The sequence below is a fragment of the Heloderma suspectum genome, chromosome 6, assembly GCF_057233095.1.
Source record: "Heloderma suspectum isolate Gila_16-S chromosome 6, 16-S_ref, whole genome shotgun sequence".
In the NCBI taxonomy this organism is placed as follows: domain Eukaryota; kingdom Metazoa; phylum Chordata; class Lepidosauria; order Squamata; family Helodermatidae; genus Heloderma; species Heloderma suspectum.
In genome coordinates, this window is record NC_139463.1 from 107,850,472 (window position 1) to 107,868,993 (window position 18,522).

The following is an 18,522-nucleotide window of genomic DNA, read 5'->3' on the forward strand; positions in this document are numbered from 1 at the left end:
GTTTCCCAGCAACCGTTGTACATAGTTTCACAGCCTCTGGTACTGTAGGTAGCACATAGCCATCAAGACTAGTAGCCACTGATACTTCATTAATGGATGTGTAATTCCAGCATTACTAAAGGAGGCAGTAGTAAAACCACTGTTGAAGAATCCAGGTCTAGATCCCTTGGCTATGAAGAATGATCACCCAATTTTGGATCAATCATTTCTGAACGAGGTCTTGGAATCGCTGGCATTATATCAGCTCCAGGCCCTTTTGGATGACACTGATCATATAGATCCATTCTAGACTGGCTTCCAGCCAAAGTTCAGAAAAAGCTCCATAACTCCTAGGGTCAGTAGAAGAGCTGTAGTAGCAGAGCTCAGTTAAAAGGATCTCAAGTTGCAAGGAAGAGAGAGACATGGAGCATCTTTGCTCATCAGAGTAGACAGATCTGGGATAGATGTACTCATGGTCTGACTCAGCTGAAAGCAGCTTCAGATGAACCTGACCAGGATAGCGATGGAGACTGGACATCCACCATTCTCCACTGGTCCTAGGCCAATCTTTATCTGCTCAAAAAGTTAGACCAAGTCTCCAATACACTGCTTCACTCCAATATAGTTTTGTATATAGATTTCTTGCCCCAAGACTAAGTAGGGCATTCCCTATACAGGGATCTGTCCATTGCATTTTCTTTCCTTGTGCTGAGACTTGAGGACTTTGACAAACAGATGATGTGCCCTCTATTTTTTTTTTTTTTAATTACTGTGTTTTGCACTGCTGCTCTTGGAAGCCCCATAGGTAATCAGAGGCCTCCAGTTGAAAAATCAATACTCTGAAGAGCCTATTTCTACCATTATATGCAATACTCAGTCTCTGAAAACCCCTGTCCAAGGAACAATCTAAGAGGTTACTTTGAGGCAGGCACAGTCCCGTCAGTTGAAGCTTTTCTGTAGCTTCTGCCAGGACTGATACTGGTGATGATGGCCATCAGTGATCATGAAGGGGTCCAGTTGGCGCTTGGTCCAGATTGGTCATCTGTCCATCTGATTTTGCTGCTGCCACTGCTGCATTATTCATTGAGCCATGGTTTGAACGCCTCCATATGTAGCTGGCAGTCAACAGTCCAATCTCATTCACATAAACCTTCAGATGGGATTATCATTGGCGAATTTGTATCCATGATACTTGCTAAGACCACTACCCAGGAGTTCACAAAACAAGCCAAGTCTTCTTCTGTGATAACTGCTTAGTAAGTATTTCTTTCTTTTCTCTGGCTTGTGAAAAGTTCTGTACTGGACTGTGTGGTCATTCTTAGCTTCAAAAAAAAGTTATACCTTTAAGCACCATGTTGTTTCTTTCTTCACTGTTCTGGGAGAGCTGGAGTGGCTGGTTTTAAAGGAGAACCTAGATATGATGGGCAGTATGAAAAACTGGTGACATGGAGAGAATGGAGAGAAAGAGCAGGATATGGTCATCTCTGGATATAAACACTACAGGAAGGACAGGGAAGGGATTACTGGAGGAGGTGTTGCTCTGTACATCAAGGAGAGCAGGACATCTAAAAGGGGCAGACTCTTCCACAGAAGAGCTGTGGGTGATAATAAAAAGGTAAAGGTGTCCCCAACCAGTCGTGTCTGACTCTAGGGTGCGGTGCTCATCCCCGTTTCTAAGCCGAAGAGCCAGCACTGTCCGAAGACGCTTCCGTGGTCATGTGGCCGGCATGACTGAACACCGAGGTGCACAGAACGCTGTTACCTTTCCCACCGAGGTGGTACCTATTTATCTACTTGCAACTTCTTGCTTTCGAACTGCTAGGTTGGCAGGAGCTGGGACCGAAGACAGGAGCTCACTCCGTCACGCAGCACTCGGGTCTCGAACTGCTGACCTGCCGACCTTCCAGTCTGCAGTTCAGCGTCTTAACCACCAGGGTCCAAAACTAATTTAGTATGAGGAACGTGCTATTGTCCCCCAGACCAGAATGCTCAGGGTGACCTTGAGAAGGAAAATGAAATCAGGGAGGCCTCCGAACGAGGAAGCGTTATAATAACGGGGCACTTCAATTACCCCCACATTGATTGAACAAATCCATGCTCCAGGACAAAGAGGTTAAATTTCCTAATGCCCCAAAGGACTGCACCCTAGAACAGCTGGTCATGGGACCGACCAGAGGGGAGGCAACCCTGGATTGAATCCTAAGTGGTGTCACCCAGGTGAACGTGTAATTATGTTCCCAGGTATTTGGATATTAGCTATGAAGCCATTGTTGTGGATTGCTAATGCAGTGTTCCTGCTAGGCTTGCTGTGGAGACAGATTCATATATTGTGGATGAACACATTTCATATTGGATTGTTTTTAGATAATGTTTATTTGGTGTCTATTTTAATTTGTATTGTTGTGTTGATTACAGTTTATCTTGATTCGGGAGTGTATTATTATATTAATTACAGATTTCTGTATTTGTGTGTGTGTAAGTCACTTCAAGATACCTTTTTGAGGTGGGAAGCATGCATAAATGTTGTTGTTGTTGTTGTTGTTCCTTTTTAGTTAGATGAGTGAATATTTATACCAGTTGCAGCATATTTGATTGGATGATATATGACCATCTCATTGCAGCATGATCCCTAAAAACTACCAGCATGTGCTTGCCTTCATTTTTGCCATCTCTGAGATTAACAAGAATGCTGAATTGTTATCCAACACTACACTGGGTTCCAAGATTTATGACAATGCCTTTAATTCAAGGCAGACCTGTTGCACCACCCTGGATCTTCTTTTCACAGGACAAGGGAATCCCCCCAATTACAACTGTTCTGGGAAAGAGAAATTAATGGCTGTCATTGGAGGACTTACCTCTCAAAATTCTATGCAGATGGCCAACATTTTAAATAACTACAAGATGCCGCAGGTATGTGTTTAGGGTTAGATAAATGAAGCTACATGGTAAGTTCCTACTTACATCAAAACTGTTAAGGATGCAGGTCTCTTGTTCAGCCCACTGAGGTCTTTATTGACTGCACTGCCATTATGGAATTTCTGGAATAAGCGTCCTAGCTGTGGTTGCTGCATGAGAGAACGGAAAATGCTAGCATGGACATCTCCAGGAATTTGTCGACGGGGTGTGTGTGCAAAGCTGCACAGTGGTCTGTAATTAGCGCATATGCTGGTAGAACGCACCTGTGTGTTTTCCTTGTGTGTCTGCAGAGGCTCCACCCCGCCCCGCCATTCATATTCCATGACATTTAGAATCCTACACAGAGTGGCAGAAATTCTTGGGAGTTTGACCGCAGTCGTGCAGAAGAGTATTCCAGTTAAGCTTCACACAAGACTCATACATCAACATGAGAGTCACACAAGAGTCATACATCAACATGAGAGTTGGAGTGCCTGATTTTAAAGCAGAACCTAGATATAGCAGACATAACAGAGACCTGGTGGAATGGAGAGAACCAGAGATATTGCCACTTCTGGAGGTAAGCTTCATAGGAAGGACAGGGAAGGGTGTACTGGAGGTGTTGTCAGTGTATATTAAAGGTGCCATAGTGTTGAACAGACTAGAAACCTTACAAGGAGCAGGCTCTGGGTGACAATACCAGGTTCCAAAACTAATTTAGTACAGGGGACATGCTATAATTTCCCAGACCAGAACACTCTGGGTGATCGTTAGATGGAAAATGACATCAGGGAGGCATTCAAATGAGGAAGTGTTGTAATAATGGCTGACTTCAGTTGCCCCCATATTTGCTGAATAAATGCATGATCTACGTACTCTGGAACCAATCGAAGTAGAGGGGACCCTGGACTTAATCCTAAGGGGGATGCGGCACACTGCAGCAGAACCACGCTGCAGCCGCTTTTAAGGGGAAAAGACGCACTAAAAGGACTTCCTGGAAATTCACCTTTTCCAGAGGGACACTGTGAGGCTGCTGCGGATTGGCGACAATGTCATCTGTTGCAAACGACCCTAATGTGCTGTTGCTCCACACTGAATCAGCTGTGCAGATTGTGCCTTGGAAACACTGGTGATAATGTTTCCACAAATTGCCACAAAGTTTTGCGAGCTTTCATATTCTCCAGAACTTTTCATCTGGCTAAATAGTACAGAAGCAGGAGATGGGAGAAGAAGCAAAGTCCAAAAAATTGGCAAAATGTTGAGGCCCAGTCTGAATGAATTCGTCAGTGGTAGGGATGGAGTCAGAGGAAGATTTTCTACCACATGCAGAGAGACTTTACACTGACGTTTACATCCCCTCCAACCACTAGGTTATACTCACAATTTTGCCTCAACCGACTTTTTTTTACCTAGGGCACCACTGATAATCTGTCTCAGACTTTGTGAATATAAGGACTGACATTTTTTTTCTATACTTCTGCTTTATGCTGCCTCAGGAACCGCTGTGTTTCTCCGAAGGCAAGAGGCAGATTAGTTACAATTGGGCTTAGCGTTTCCAGTAATGAAGATCAGCCCTTGCTTCTCCTTCCCAAAATGCACTGCTACATGTAATCTGACCTGCAACACCTACCGCTGACTAATTCATTCAGACTGCACATCCCCCTTTTGAGAACTCTCTTGTTCCTCAGTAGGTAAACCTGGAGTCCAGACAACGCCTGTCCACCTGTAGCTGAAACCCTCAATCTTTTCCCTGGGTCCCTTCATCCCTGCACAAAGGGCATGGCTAATATTGGGGCTGAGGGTGACCTGCTGTACTTACTCAACAATGCTGTCCAGGCAACATACAAAACAGAGAGACCTTCACAACATATTTTGTTATTCCAGTCCATGAGGAAACACTAACTTCTGAGTTGCTGCACGGCACACTGACTCAGCTCTAAGGCCTGCACTAAAAAAGAGGGGCAAAGGCCTCACCCAGGCCTCCTGCAAGAGCTACAACATAAAACTATAGGCATGCGTACATGCATCCCAACAACCCCTTGCAGGCCTAAAGAAAGTGCACTGCTGCTACAATCAACTTCACAGCTCCCCAACCTGAAACAACACACCAGGTGACTGGATCACAGCATCTGACAACATTGCCGAATTGTCATACACTGCTGTATCCCCCTCCACCCAGTATAATGGAAGTCATGGGAGTGACAACGCTGGGCTCTTTCCAGGGCTGCGTAACTCACACGCAGTCACAGCAACGACTCCTGTAATGTAGATACAATCATGATGAACTTTATCCACATGCCATGTCAATATAGTTTCTTAATGTTTATAAACTCAGAAATATTTAATCAGTTAATTAATAATTAATTTTAAGACCTGAGTTAGAAATATCATGAACTGCTGTCTTTGCTCCTACCTTTTCTTTTGGGATAGAATATTGTGGCTCACCCATGCAACTGTCCCCCTTTCCTGTTGACACCCATGAATGCTAGTTGCTTCAGCATCCTGCTTAGATTCCACTCCCAGCCTGACATCACATTAGTTTGCCGGGAGATGTGATATTGGACTTTAAAATACCCCAGGTCTTAAAAAGACTTTAAAAGACCCAAGAAAAATGCAATTGATTGTCAGTCCTGAAGATACGTACCATATCTTTCCCATTAGCTCAGCTATGGCTCCTTTGATCCAGCATTAAGGGACAAAACTCAGTTCCCTTCTTTCTACCGGATGGTCCCAAATGAAGATCCTCAATATGCTGGGATTGTTCAGCTACTCCAGCATTTTGGTTGGAACTGGATCAGCCTCATTGTTTCAGAGGATGACAGTGGAGAGACCTTCCTCCGAACGCTGAGACCAAGGCTCTTGGAGAACAATCTTTGCATTGCTTGGATGCACGTGATCCCAACAGTAACAACACTTTTACCACATGAAATACTTCTACAAAAATTGAGACCAATTCAATCAACTCTCAGACTAAGTGAAATCAACGTGATTCTTGTGTATGGAGACGGTCAGTCTCTGGAGGCGTTACGGCTGGTTTTATACTCCAGTGAAATTGTTCACATGTATCCTATAGAGAGGGTATGGATCACAACAGCTGAATGGGATTTCACTGCCGTAACACCTGGGGGTAAATTCACCACTAAATCTTTCAATGGCACCTTGTCCTGCACCCTCCATACAAACATGGTGCCAGGATTTCAAGATTTTGTGGAGATGATCAATCCTTTCCAGTCCACTTCTTATTTCATCCATCAGTTCTGGGCCAGTGCGTTTATCTGTTCTTTCCCTATGTATAACCTTTATGTCGCAAACAAGAGAAACTGCACTGGGAAGGAGAAGCTGGGGAGCCTCCCTGGATCTGTGTTTGAAACAGGGATGTCTGGCCAGAGCTACAATATCTACAATGCGGTCTATGCTGTAGCACATGCTCTCCATGCCATGGATTCATCAAGAGACAAGTACAAAACAGTGGGAGATGGAAGAACATGGGATCTCCAGAAACTTCAGCCATGGCAGGTAGTTGCACCTCCAGGGACAAATCACAAAACATCATAAAATACCACAGGAGTACTATTAAAAAAAATACTGTAAAAGCACAATCATAAATAGATCAACAGAAAGAGAGAGAAAACCAAGTCAGCAGGCATAATTGGTGAGACCACAACAGAAAATGAAGGTCTCAGCTTGTGTCTGGAACATGAGCAGTGGGGAGACATAGCTGATATTTGGGCCCATTTTATAAATTCATTATTTATTTTGCGACCAGGAAGAATAGTTGGATTGTATGTTTCACATCCATTGGCTGGCATAAATAAGGTTGAAAAAGAACAAACAGGCAAACATTTTGATGTGGCTATTAAGTTGAGATCACAATGGCCAATGGAAACTGTTGGGAAATAAATGGTTATGGGCATTGTTTATAATATAAAGTTGGCTGCTAATTTTACATTACATGAATGGATGTTTAGTTTTGTTATTCACTTTTTAATATTAGCAGTCCTGTGTAGTTTACATACCTTAATTTATCCTGTTTGTGAGTGTTTTTTATTAACTGTTATAGGTCCCAATATGAGGAAAGGTCTATGTAGTACATTAACATTTTGGTTGATTGGTTGGCTGGCTGACTGACATGTATATTGACAGTACATTACATCAATCGTGAATGTTCCAACCTTCACTGGGAATAGTGCTTTGATGGAGGACTTAAATGCATTCCTGGTGAAGCTAAAGCTTCAGGCTAGAGATGCTGTCATGGGAAATGTTTGGGCTTGCTGGATTTCCCCAGAGCCCCTGGCTTGGCTTGCATTTGCAAGATGAGCTGGGGGCTTTTTCACAAAATCTGGGACTTTCACGGGTCCCCCCCCCCAAATCAGCATTTGCACAAATTGCTGCCGTAAATATGCTTAACTTGCACAGATTGTGGGTAAACTGCCCAGAGAGCTTTGGCTATGGCGTGGTATAGAAATAATAACAGTAGTAGTAGTAGTAGTAATACACAATTTGTGGAAATGCCAACTCAATACAGATCGAGTGTGGCCAGCTCACGGGTAAGTGAGCCAGAGTTTGGGGACACAGCTGCCTAAAGCTTGGCACAGTTGACCCCCCCCCCAACAAATTCCTATAACATCCCTATTTCAGGCCTAAAAGTGATCCTGTGGACATAGGTGAACCAGCTGGTTCACTTGTGGAGGAGTGTGTTGGGCTGATAGAGCAAAGAGGAGTGGGTTGGGTAGATAGGAGTCCCTAACATTTGTGGGAGCTGTGAGAGAGGGACATAATAGGCTTCAGGTGGGCGTGTGGAGTGGGGAGGAAGGAGTGGTTTGTAGAGCAAGCTATTCTAGGGGGAAAGTGGACAGTGCTCTGGCTATTCCAGCATTCACTCGCTGTAGCTTGCAAGACTGTGGGCAGGAGGCTACCCAAGACTTGAAGCACACACTCAGTTGAAATGTGGATGCCTTTCTGGTGTCTCTTGCCTATGAAACTGCTGAACTGATGCAGCCACCCATTGCAATGTTACCCTGTGGTGTCAAGACAACTTCTCTGTACACAACTGGGAGGAGTGGATTCTGGATAAGGGACACCGGAGATGCACCACTTTAAAATCTCTCGGCCCCTCTGGTTGTGAACTTGTGATCCTTCTCGAACAGGCAGGTGCCACACAGGCTGGGTCAGAAGCCAAAAGCAAGTTAAAAGATTAGATCCAGACTAATCTTGGACGCACATGTCTTGCTTAATTTTTCCACCTACCCTTGCCTTGTGGCATATGCATTTTTGGAGGCATGATTAGAAGCCGACTGTGCTTGTTGTAATCATGCGTATTTGACAGATCTGTGTAGGATTATTCGCTTTGCCTGTGTTTTCCTGCCTCGCTGAGGCTGAAGGCAAAAGTGTCAAGCCTATTAGCCTTGCACCAAGATGGGGTCTGCTTGGTTCATTCTAACTGAGCTACTTTGTAACAACATCTTGAATCTATTGCTAATCAATAGATTTCATTGGGGCACCAAGTTCAAGTATTATAAGAGAGGGAGACAAGTTATCTTCATCAGCTCCTTAACATTCATAACTTTATAAGCCTCCATAGTATCCCTCCTTGTTGTTGTTGTTGTTGTTGTTCAATCGTTCAGTCGTGCCCGACTCTTCGTGACCCTATGGACCATAGCACCCCAGGCCTTCCTGTCCTGCGCTCTCTCCCAGAGTGTGCTATGTTATCCCTCCTTAATCATCATTATTTCTCTAAGTTAAAAAACCTCTTCTCTGATGGTTGCTGATCATTTTGTTTGCCCTTATTAGATCTAGACAATTAAACAAAAATGAACATAGGAAGAATGATGGAGATCATCCAGCCTGTAAATATATTGTCACATGAAACACCGTAATAATTTTCATGGGATAGCAGTAAAAACAATAACCTCCCGACCCAATGTAGCTACTCACTAGCAGCAACAGGCCAGGTAAGTCTGATACACAAATAAGGATCAGATCCTGCAACAATCCCAGATGGCACTCTGTCCCCATATCACCCCTGGCAGCTTTATTTACAGGTCCTGATAAGGTCACTCACAATATCAAGTGTGCATTGTCTTGGTCATCTTCCAGTGTAATATATAGCATCTTCTCTCAGCAATGCCCTTCTGCAAACTGGCCAGTCTCCACAAAAGAATACATGGACACAAACTTGACATCACAAATCATTTCTTGCAGGGTTTGATCCCCATGTACCATTCTTATGATCATTGTTATGTCAGCTTTTGTTGCTAGTGAGTAGCTTCCTTAAGCTGGGCAGGGAGGGGGGACACCCAAGGCCTGTAAGAAGGAAGTGTCATTGCCCGGAAGGGCTGCAGAACATTTACGTTTGAGTGGTTTTAACTTAAAACTGTAGGTGACAAGAAGTGGAGTTCTCTTTTCTCTCCTGGGTATGTCCTGCATTAGATTGTTCCCGGGTACACAATTGGCATTCTCAGTGTCTTTTCTCACTTCGTTGGAAGGGTATTGTGATATGAGGAATGCCAGATTTAAATCCTTAAATTTTGGGACTGTGTCCAATGAATCTAAACAGATATGTTTCAAACCCAGACTTTTAAGAGCTAAGGGCTTGGCTGTAGTCAATGGACCTTGTGGTGTGTTCTGGGTGGAAGCTGGAATCATGGAAGCATGTGTAAGTGGTCAATAGGTTTCTAATATAAGAAACATGTCCACTGTGTACCTACCTGTTGAATGGAATGGTCAAGGCTTAGGCTGATGGTGGGGTGAAAGCCTATGGATGGCATCAGGTTCTGCATGGCAGCTGCTGTATGGTAAACAATGTCCTTTGCTGATTGCCTCAGCTTGAAGCAAGGTGCAGGAAACGCTCTATGTTAAAACCAATCCAGGGTCACAACTATCTGGAGTTGTCTGTGTAGAATTTTTCCTCTTCCTGTAGCATTGAGACAGTGCTTGCTGGCTGGAAAGTGCACTGTATTCTGGGTAGATGGTGGTTTCATGTTGATGCTCTGATTAATGTAATTTGACATCTTCCTTCCCACCTTGGACAAAGATTTCAAAATGTTTGGCGGTAAAAGATACATTGTGGGTGGCAATGATACTCTGGCAAATCTGTACTGAACCTCAGCTTTGCACAGAGGTGACATCAACCAGTTTCTTGCTGATGGAGCACCTCTCCTGGCATGAACTGACCTGTACACTACATTCAGCATCTACGGCCTTTCTCCAGGTGCCTCCTCTGAGGGAGGCTCAGAGGGTGGCAATAAGGGAGAGGGTCTTCTCGGTGGTGGCCCCCAGTTCTTGAATGATCTCCCCTCATGAAGCCAGCCTGGCACCAACATTGTTATACTTAATATATTTTATATTATATAAAACATAATATTGTATGTAATATAAAATATTATATGAAATATTATATAAAATATTATATTTGATATTTTCAGCACCAGGTTAAAACTGCCCTCTTCTCTTAGGCATATGGCAACACATAGTCATTTTTCAATCAAGTCCTGGATTGTCTTTGGTTGATTGTTTAAAAATGTTTTTTAGATATATGTTGTCTGTGTGTGTGCTATCTTTTTATATGTTTTTATGTAAATGGTTTTGTGATTTAATAGTTTTTATTATTTGTGAACCATAGCTTCAGCTATGGGGCAATATAGAAATATAATAAATGGACTGTTTGATCCAGTTCGTAATTTTTTCTCTCTTTCCTTTTAGCTTCACTGGTTTCTGAGAAACATCCATTTTAACAATAGTGCTGGTGAAGAAATATTTTTCAATGATAATGGGGACCTGGTAGGGGGATACGATCTCATCAACTTGGTCACCTTTCCCAATGGATCCTTCCAGAGAGTCCGAGTTGGAAGGATGGACCTCCAGGCTCCTGCAGGGAAAGAGTTCATCATCAATGGAAGTGCCATTGTGTGGAATCACAAATTTAGTCAGGTAGGAATGGTCTAGGGATGGCGCAGGTGCCCATTCCAGTCCACAAATCTGTCGGACCGCCGGCACCCATGCCCCCCCTAGCTGTGCCCGCCAAGCCCTCCCTGCCGCTCGCCAGTCCCCGGACCGCCCTCCTGCATTTGTTAAGCAGCCCGCATCTTACCTGGGCCCGTCCGTCTCTGCCTAAATCGCCATGTTTTAAAAAAACATGGCGATAGGCAGCCTCTGCCCATAGACTTATATGGAAAATAGCGCACTGAATCTAGAGTATGTGGGTGATTCACAGCACTTTTTGCATAGAAGTCTAAGTGGGAACATAGAGATAAGCAAAAAGCGCAGTGAATCACCCACATACCCTAGTTTCACAGTGCTATCTTCCATATAAGTCTATGGTCATGGGCTCCCGATCACCATGTTTTGATCGGGACAGAGGAGGATGGGCCCGGGTAAGGTGCGGGCTGCTTACCAGCACAGAGGGGGGCTCAAGTGCAGCCCAGAGAGTCAGCAAGTAGGGGCAGGGGCTGGGCAGGCACCTGGAGAACCTGGATGGGGGGCACTCATCCATCCCTAGAATGGTAATCATCATCGTCGTCGTCATCATATTTTATGCACATACCCTGGATACTAGTATCAGGTTCGTCTGCATTTGGATTTAGCAGCATAATCTGGGCACACCTAATACAACAGAGATCAATTTCTCAACCTCTCCCTGCTGTTCTCAGTCTCCACTTTTCTTTTGTACATGATCATCAGATGTATTCAAGAAACTTTCCAGCAGGGTGAAATATATGAAGCACAATGGGCATCAAAGATTGACAGGAATGTCTGCTTGCTCTCCAGGAATGGGAGAATTGGTCACTTTCACCTTCTCTATGATTCAGTTTTTTGAAATCTCAAGTCCGTTCTCTCCCAGTATGAAATAGGGATGTCATGGAGTCTAAGAGGGGGGTGGAGTCTGGTGGACTCTGCCCCCACCCCCCCGTTCAGCCTCCCAGATCCACTCGCTGAGCTGCCATGCATTTACTGGGCCATTTGCCAAGCACCATGCAGTCTGTGAGCACCCAGCAGCCACCTGTCCCCTTGCCAAGGCATTATTTTGCATAAAAACGGTGGCTTGGGTTTTTCCATAAAAGTAATGTTGAATAAATGGTGCCCCTAAAGGGGATGTTTATGCAATATTACGGAGTAAATGGTCCATTTACGCTTGTAACATTGTGTAAATGGCCCCTTTATGGCTGCCTTTTACGCAACATTACTTTTCTGGAAAAAACGGAGCTGCCATTTTTACACAAAATGGTGGCTCACTAAGGGGATCGGCAGTGGTGGCAGTAGGGGTGGACGAAAGTCACTTACCTTTTCTCGCAGCTTGTTCGCGGTGGGGGGGAGCGCTTTGCTTCTCCCCCCGCGAAGGTCAGGCCGGGAGGGAGGCTTCCCGCCTCGCCCGGCCGAAATTCAGGCCGGGGGGGAGGCTTCCCGCCTCGCCCGGCCGAAATTCAGGCCGGGGAGGAGGCTTGCCGCCTCGCCCGGCCGCGAACGCGAAAGTTCTGCAAAGTCTAGATCTGCAAAGTCAGCCGTGATAGGCTACGTGAATCGTCATGTAGCCTATCACAGGTGACTTTAAAAAAAAAAAAAGCGCGTACGCGAATGGCGGCCCCCATAGGGAGCCGCCATTCGCGTTCCTTATTTAGTTGCTGTAGTCTACGTAAACATTTACGTAGACTACAGCGACCAAATAAGGAACGGGAATGGCGGCTCCCTATGGGGGCCGCCATTATCCGTACACACTGTTTTTTTGTGTTTTTTTAAGTCACCCGTGATAGGCTACGTAACGATTCACGTAGCCTATCATGGCTGACTTTGCAAATCTAGCCGTGATAGGCTACGTGAATCGTCACGTAGCCTATCAGGGGATGTTTTTTTTTTTTCTTTGATTGCAATGGCGGGGGCGGCAGCTGGTCGAAAGACCGGCTGCCGCTCCCGCCCCGCTCGAACACCCGACGAACCGCCAGCCGGACCCGCCGCCGGGAGGGACATTCAGGGAAGGTAAGTCCCATCCCGGGGGGGGGGGCGGGGGGCGGGTGGGCGGAGGATTTCTCCCCGAAACTTGTTCGGGGGGCCGAACACGTTGGCGCTCGGCCCCCCGAAGTTTCGGGGAGAAATTCTCTGCCATCCCTAGGTGGCAGTTCAGCAAGCAGCTGGCAAGGACAGACTGTAGTGAGTCCGTGTATCCCTAATATGAACTTTGTGGATTGTAGTAAATTCCTATCAAAAATGAAGTAAAACAAAATTTTCACCCATCTGCACCAGCCAAATGGAATACATGCAGCAGCTTTCTCCAGCCTAAACATTTTGGACTTCAACTCCCGTCAACTACGAATGTACGAAAGTCACTTACCTTGAACAAAATTTGATTCGCGGTGGGGGGGAGGCGCTCCATCCCTCTCCCTGAAATTCTGGCAGGGGGGAGGCGCTCCGTCCCTCTCCCTGAAATTCTGGCAGGGGGGAGGCGCTCCGTCCCTCCCCCCCAAAATTCTGGCTGGGGGGGAGGCGCTCCATCCCTCCCCCCCAAAATTCTGGCTGGGGGGGAGGCACTCCGTCCCTCCACCCCCGAATCCTGGCCGGCCGGGCCGCAAATGTTTACGTAGCCTATCACGGCTGAGTTAAAAAAAAAAACCCGCGTGTACGCAAATGGCAGCACCCATGGGCGCCACCATTTGCATTCCTTATTTTGGCACGTCTAGTCTACATAAACATTTACGTAGACTACGGCGAAAATAAGGGGAACGCAAATAGCGTAGACGCTACGCTATTTGCGTTCCCCTCAATTTCGCCGTAGTCTACGTAAATGTTTATGTAGACTAGACGTGCCAAAATAAGGAACTCAAATGGCGGCGCCCATGGGCGCCGCCATTTGCATATGCGCGGTTTTTTGTTTTTGTTTTTACTCAGCCGTGATAGGCTATGTAAATCTTTACGTAGCCTATCACGTTTTTTTGGGGGGGGGTTACTGGAAATGGCGGCGGCGGCAGCCAGTCGGAAGACCGGCTGCCGCAGCCGCCACCGCCAGGAGGATTCGCCCAAGGTAAGTCCCGTCCCATGGGGGGCGGGGGGGGGGCAGACCATTTTGCCACCAATTTCAGGGGGCCAAATGCGCTGGCATTCGGCCTCCCCAAGATTCATGGCGAAATTCTCTGACAACCCTACCATCAACCCTAGTCAGGAATGCTAGGGGTTGTAGTTCAAACATCTGGAAGGTACCAGCTTGGGGAAGGCTGATGTTCCAACTATTCCCAGCATAGAGGGGACCATGATGTGTCTGCCTGCCATACAGCTGTTAAAGATGTGGAGCTTGTCACACACACACACACACACACATGCACACACAATGGTAGCAAACCTCAGTTAGCACTAACCTGGTTGAATCCATAGGGATTCAAACCTCTACTTTTAAGAGCTAAGGACTCAAATCCCTGAGTTGCATGGACAAATCTGTCAGTTTTGGTTTCTCCCCTATTCAGTTGTTTGTGTGTGTGTGTTTTACACATTTTAGGATTTTTGGTCCCGAATATAAAATCGAAACTGAATGGGGAGGAATTTCTCACCCATCTCTATTTGTTGACAAAATCCAGAAGGGGGGTAGACAAGTTAGACCCGCATCTTAGTGAGATTTCTGATGACAAAGACATATGCTAGATTTCAGCAATTTAGATTTCACTCTGGTAGCTGTCACACTGGCAACTTTCCATTGTTTTAAAATCCTCCTTCAAGGTTTTCTTTGTTGTTTGTTTGCTTGTTTGTTAGTTTAGTTTTAGCTGAAACAATGAAGGCCACACTCACTGTTAACTGATATAATTTCCTGCTGCTTTTCCTGCTGCTGCTGCTGCTTTCCCAATCTGGGCCCCTCCAGATATTTTGGCCTTTAACCAGTGGAGGCTGGTGGCTTCAGTTTTAGTGGGATTATGATTCCATTCTGGGTTTCAGTCTAAACCAGACAGAACTCTCAATGAGCTATCCAAGGTGCTGAACATAATTTGGGGTAGGGTTCGGCAGCTTGAATAGCTCATTTAGAGTTCTGGCAGGTTCTGACTGAAACCCAGAATGGATTCACTAGCCTATCAAAATTGGAGCTACCAGCCCCCACAGCCTTTATCTCCCATCATCTCTGACCACTGGCTAGATTGGCTATGGCTGATGGGAGTTGTAGGCCAAAAAAATCTGGAAACATTCACATTGTGGAAGGCTATTCTGTGTGATAGTGAGGATTGGGATCCAGTTGGTCCAATCAGTACCACCACCCCAAAAGAGAGTGTAGGAAATTAAGCAGGAAGTATGTAAATACCTTTGTTGTGTCCACCCATTTGAGCAAGTGGACAAGAAGCACGTTCATGAATGGTCTGTGGTCAGCATTGGCCCTTTCTGATGCATTAAGGTCTTGCCATATGCCCAAAGATGCTGAACTGATCCAAGTTCTGAGATCTCATTATGTTCTGTAGGAAAGGAGATGTCACTGAGGATTAAAGCTATCATGAAAGCCTAGCACATTTTCATGCCAAATGGCTTTCCTTGTGCTTTCCATTAGATACTGCCCAGTTCCACCTGTGTCAAGAGCTGCCACCCTGGACAGAGCATGTTTGCCCAGCAGGAGAAGCAAGTGTGTTGCTATGGTTGTGTTGAGTGCCCCCAAGGGAGGATTTCAATCCAGATGGGTAAGTGGCAAATTCTAGAGATACTCACACAAAAATCCAAAAGTTTCAAATTCAGATGTGCCTACTCTGTGGCGGTGAGGGTGGAAAAGAGACAGTTCTTTTCCACCAGCATTGCATCTTCTCAGTGTCGTCCAGCGGAGCTTTTCTGAGTGGTTCACGGCCTGTTACATTCTGGGCCAGGGAAAGAGATGGTGGAACCCTCGGTAGCACGCTGTGACGAGTTTGCACAGCACTTTGAAGATAAAGTCGCTCAGATTCGTCATGAATTGGACACCACCATTAATGCAGTTCCATTGGTAAAGGCGTTCAGAGCACCGTCTGGTCCAGTTTTATTGGATGAGTTTCAGTTACTGAGGCCTGAGGATGCGGACAAGGTGCTTGGCCAAGTCCGATCGACCACTTGTGTGCTTGACCCTTGCCCTTCATGGCTTATTAAATCAAACAAGGAGGGGTTGTCTGGCTGGGTCCAGGAGGTTGTAAATTCCTCCTTGAGAGAGGGAGTGGTGCCTGCCGCTTTAAAAGAGGTGGTAATTAGACCACTCCTGAAAAAGCCTAACCTGGACCCAGAGGATGTTAACAATTATAGGCCAGTGGCCAACATCCCCTTCCTGGGCAAGGTGCTTGAGCGGGTGGTTGTAGGACAGCTCCAGGCACTGTTGAATGAAACGGATTATCTAGATCCATTTCAATCAGGCTTCAGGCCTGGTTTTGGAATGGAAACTGCCTTGGTCGCCCTGTGGGATGACCTCTGCCGGGAGAGGGACAGGGGGAGTGCGACCCTGTTGATTCTCCTGGACCTCTCAGCAGCTTTCGATACCATCGATGATGCTATCCTTCTGGATAGGTTGTCTGGGTTGGGAGTTGGAGGCACTGCACTACAGTGGTTCCGCTCCTACTTGGATGGCTGATTCCAGAAGGTGATGCTGGGGGATTATTGCTCTGTGCCATGGCAATTGTGCCATGGGGTTCCACAGGGCTCTATTTTATCCCCCATGCTGTTTAACATCACCGCTGGGGGAGGTTATCCGGAGGTGTGGGCTGAGGTGCCATCAATATGCAGATGACATCCAGCTCTACCTCTCTTTCTCATCAAAAGCAGGTGAGGCAGTGGCTGTTCTGAATCAGTGCCTGGGCACGGTAATGGACTGGATGAGGGCCAATAAACTGAAACTCAATCCAGACAAGACGGAGGTACTGTTAGTGGGTGGTTCGTCTGCCCAGCTAGGTGATATTCAACCTGTTCTGGAGGGGGTTACACTCCCCCTAAAGGATCACGTTCGTAGTTTGGGGGTGCTCTTGGATCCAGAACTGTCATTTGAGGCACAGGTGAACTCAGTGGCACGGAGCACTTTTTATCAGCTTAGGCTGGTATACCAACTACGCCCTTATCTGGACAGAGATAGCCTAGCTACAGTTATCCATGCACTGATAACTTCTCGTCTGGATTACTGCAATGCGTTATACGTGGGGCTGCCTTTGAAAATGGTCCAGAAACTTCAGCTGGTCCAAAATAGGGCAGCAAGATTGTTCACAGGGACTGGCCAGCGAGGTCATATTATGCCAGTACTTTTCCAGCTGCACTGGCTGCCAGTCCATTTCCGGGCCCGATTCAAAGTGCTGGTGTTAACATTCAAAGCCCTGAACGGCTTGGGGCCAGGTTACCTGAAGGATCGCCTCCTCCCATATGTGCCTGCCCGGACCTTAAGATCAGCAGCAGCAGCCCTTCTCCGTGAGCCCCTGCCAAAGGAAGTGAGGTGGGTGGCTACTAGGAGGAGGGCTTTTTCTGCTGTGGCACCCCAGCTCTGGAATAAGCTCCCTAGTGAGGTTCGCCTGGCACCTACATTGTATTGCTTTTAGGGATGTACGAAAATTACGCCACAGATTTATTAATAATAAATAATGTATTTTAATCCCTATCATTATTCTCGAAATACAAATGTATTACATTCTTTACTATGAACAGGGTGGGCAGAGGAAATGCTCATAGAACCACTATCCCTGATGCCAAAGAAAAAGGATCTGTTATATGAAGTCCAGTTGAAAGATCCCAGCTAAATAGAGAGAACAATGTGACATTGTGGAAATGCTAAGTCTTTGCTCATTACTTTCAGATGCAGACCAATGTGAGAAGTGCCCAGAAGAGCAGTATCCAAACAGGAATCAGGACCAATGTATTCCTAAAGTCCTGAGCTACCTGTGTTATAATGAGCCTTTGGGAGCAGTTCTCACTTCCTTGGCTCTTTCCATTTCTGTGATCACACTTTTGGTTTTGTGGGCCTTCATTCAGCACTACAGTACTCCAATCGTCAGAGCCAACAACTGGGGCATAACATGTACCCTGCTCTCCTCTCTGCTGCTCTGCTTCCTCTGCTCCTTCTTGTTCATTGGGTGGCCTAGGAAGGCAACCTGCCTTCTGAGGCAAACAGTGTTTGGCATCATCTTCTCCATCGCTGTGGCTTGTGTGTTAGCAAAGACCATCACTGTGGTTTTGGCCTTCATGGCCACAAAGCCTGGAAACAGGATGAGGAAATGGGTGGGGAAGAGACTTGCTGTATCTATGGTAATTATTTGTTCCCTTATCCAAGCTAGCATCTGTGGTATGTGGCTGGCAACCTCTCCCCCCTTCCCAGAGCTTGACATGCACTCCCAGGTTGATGAGATCATAGTTCAATGCAATGAAGGCTCAGATTTCATGTTCTACATTGTCCTGGGCTACATGGGATGTTTGGCCCTCATCAGCTTTACTGTGGCTTTCTTTGCCAGGAAGTTACCTGACACTTTCAATGAAGCCAAGCTGATTAGTTTCAGCATGTTGGTCTTCTGCAGTGTCTGGGTGTCTTTTGTGCCAACCTACCTGAGCACCAAGGGGAAATACATGGTGGCTGTGGAGGTCTTCTCCATCTTGGCCTCTAGTGCTAGCATATTGGCTTGTATCTTCTTCCCCAAATGCTACATTATTCTATTCAAGCCTGAGATGAACACCAGAGAGCAGTTAGTCAGGAAAAAAGAATAG

At 46.1% G+C, this 18,522-nt stretch overlaps 1 protein-coding gene across 1 annotated transcript; it reads left to right on the forward strand.

Moving 5' to 3' along the window:
* The first annotated feature begins 2,601 nt into the window (after positions 1-2,601).
* LOC146342355 (vomeronasal type-2 receptor 26-like) lies at positions 2,602-18,522 on the forward strand. Its single transcript, XM_084807816.1, has 5 exons — positions 2,602-2,892; positions 5,539-6,393; positions 10,579-10,806; positions 15,383-15,509; positions 17,621-18,522. Exons 1-5 carry the CDS (start codon positions 2,602-2,604, stop codon positions 18,520-18,522), a joined length of 2,403 nt encoding a protein of 800 aa, XP_084663942.1.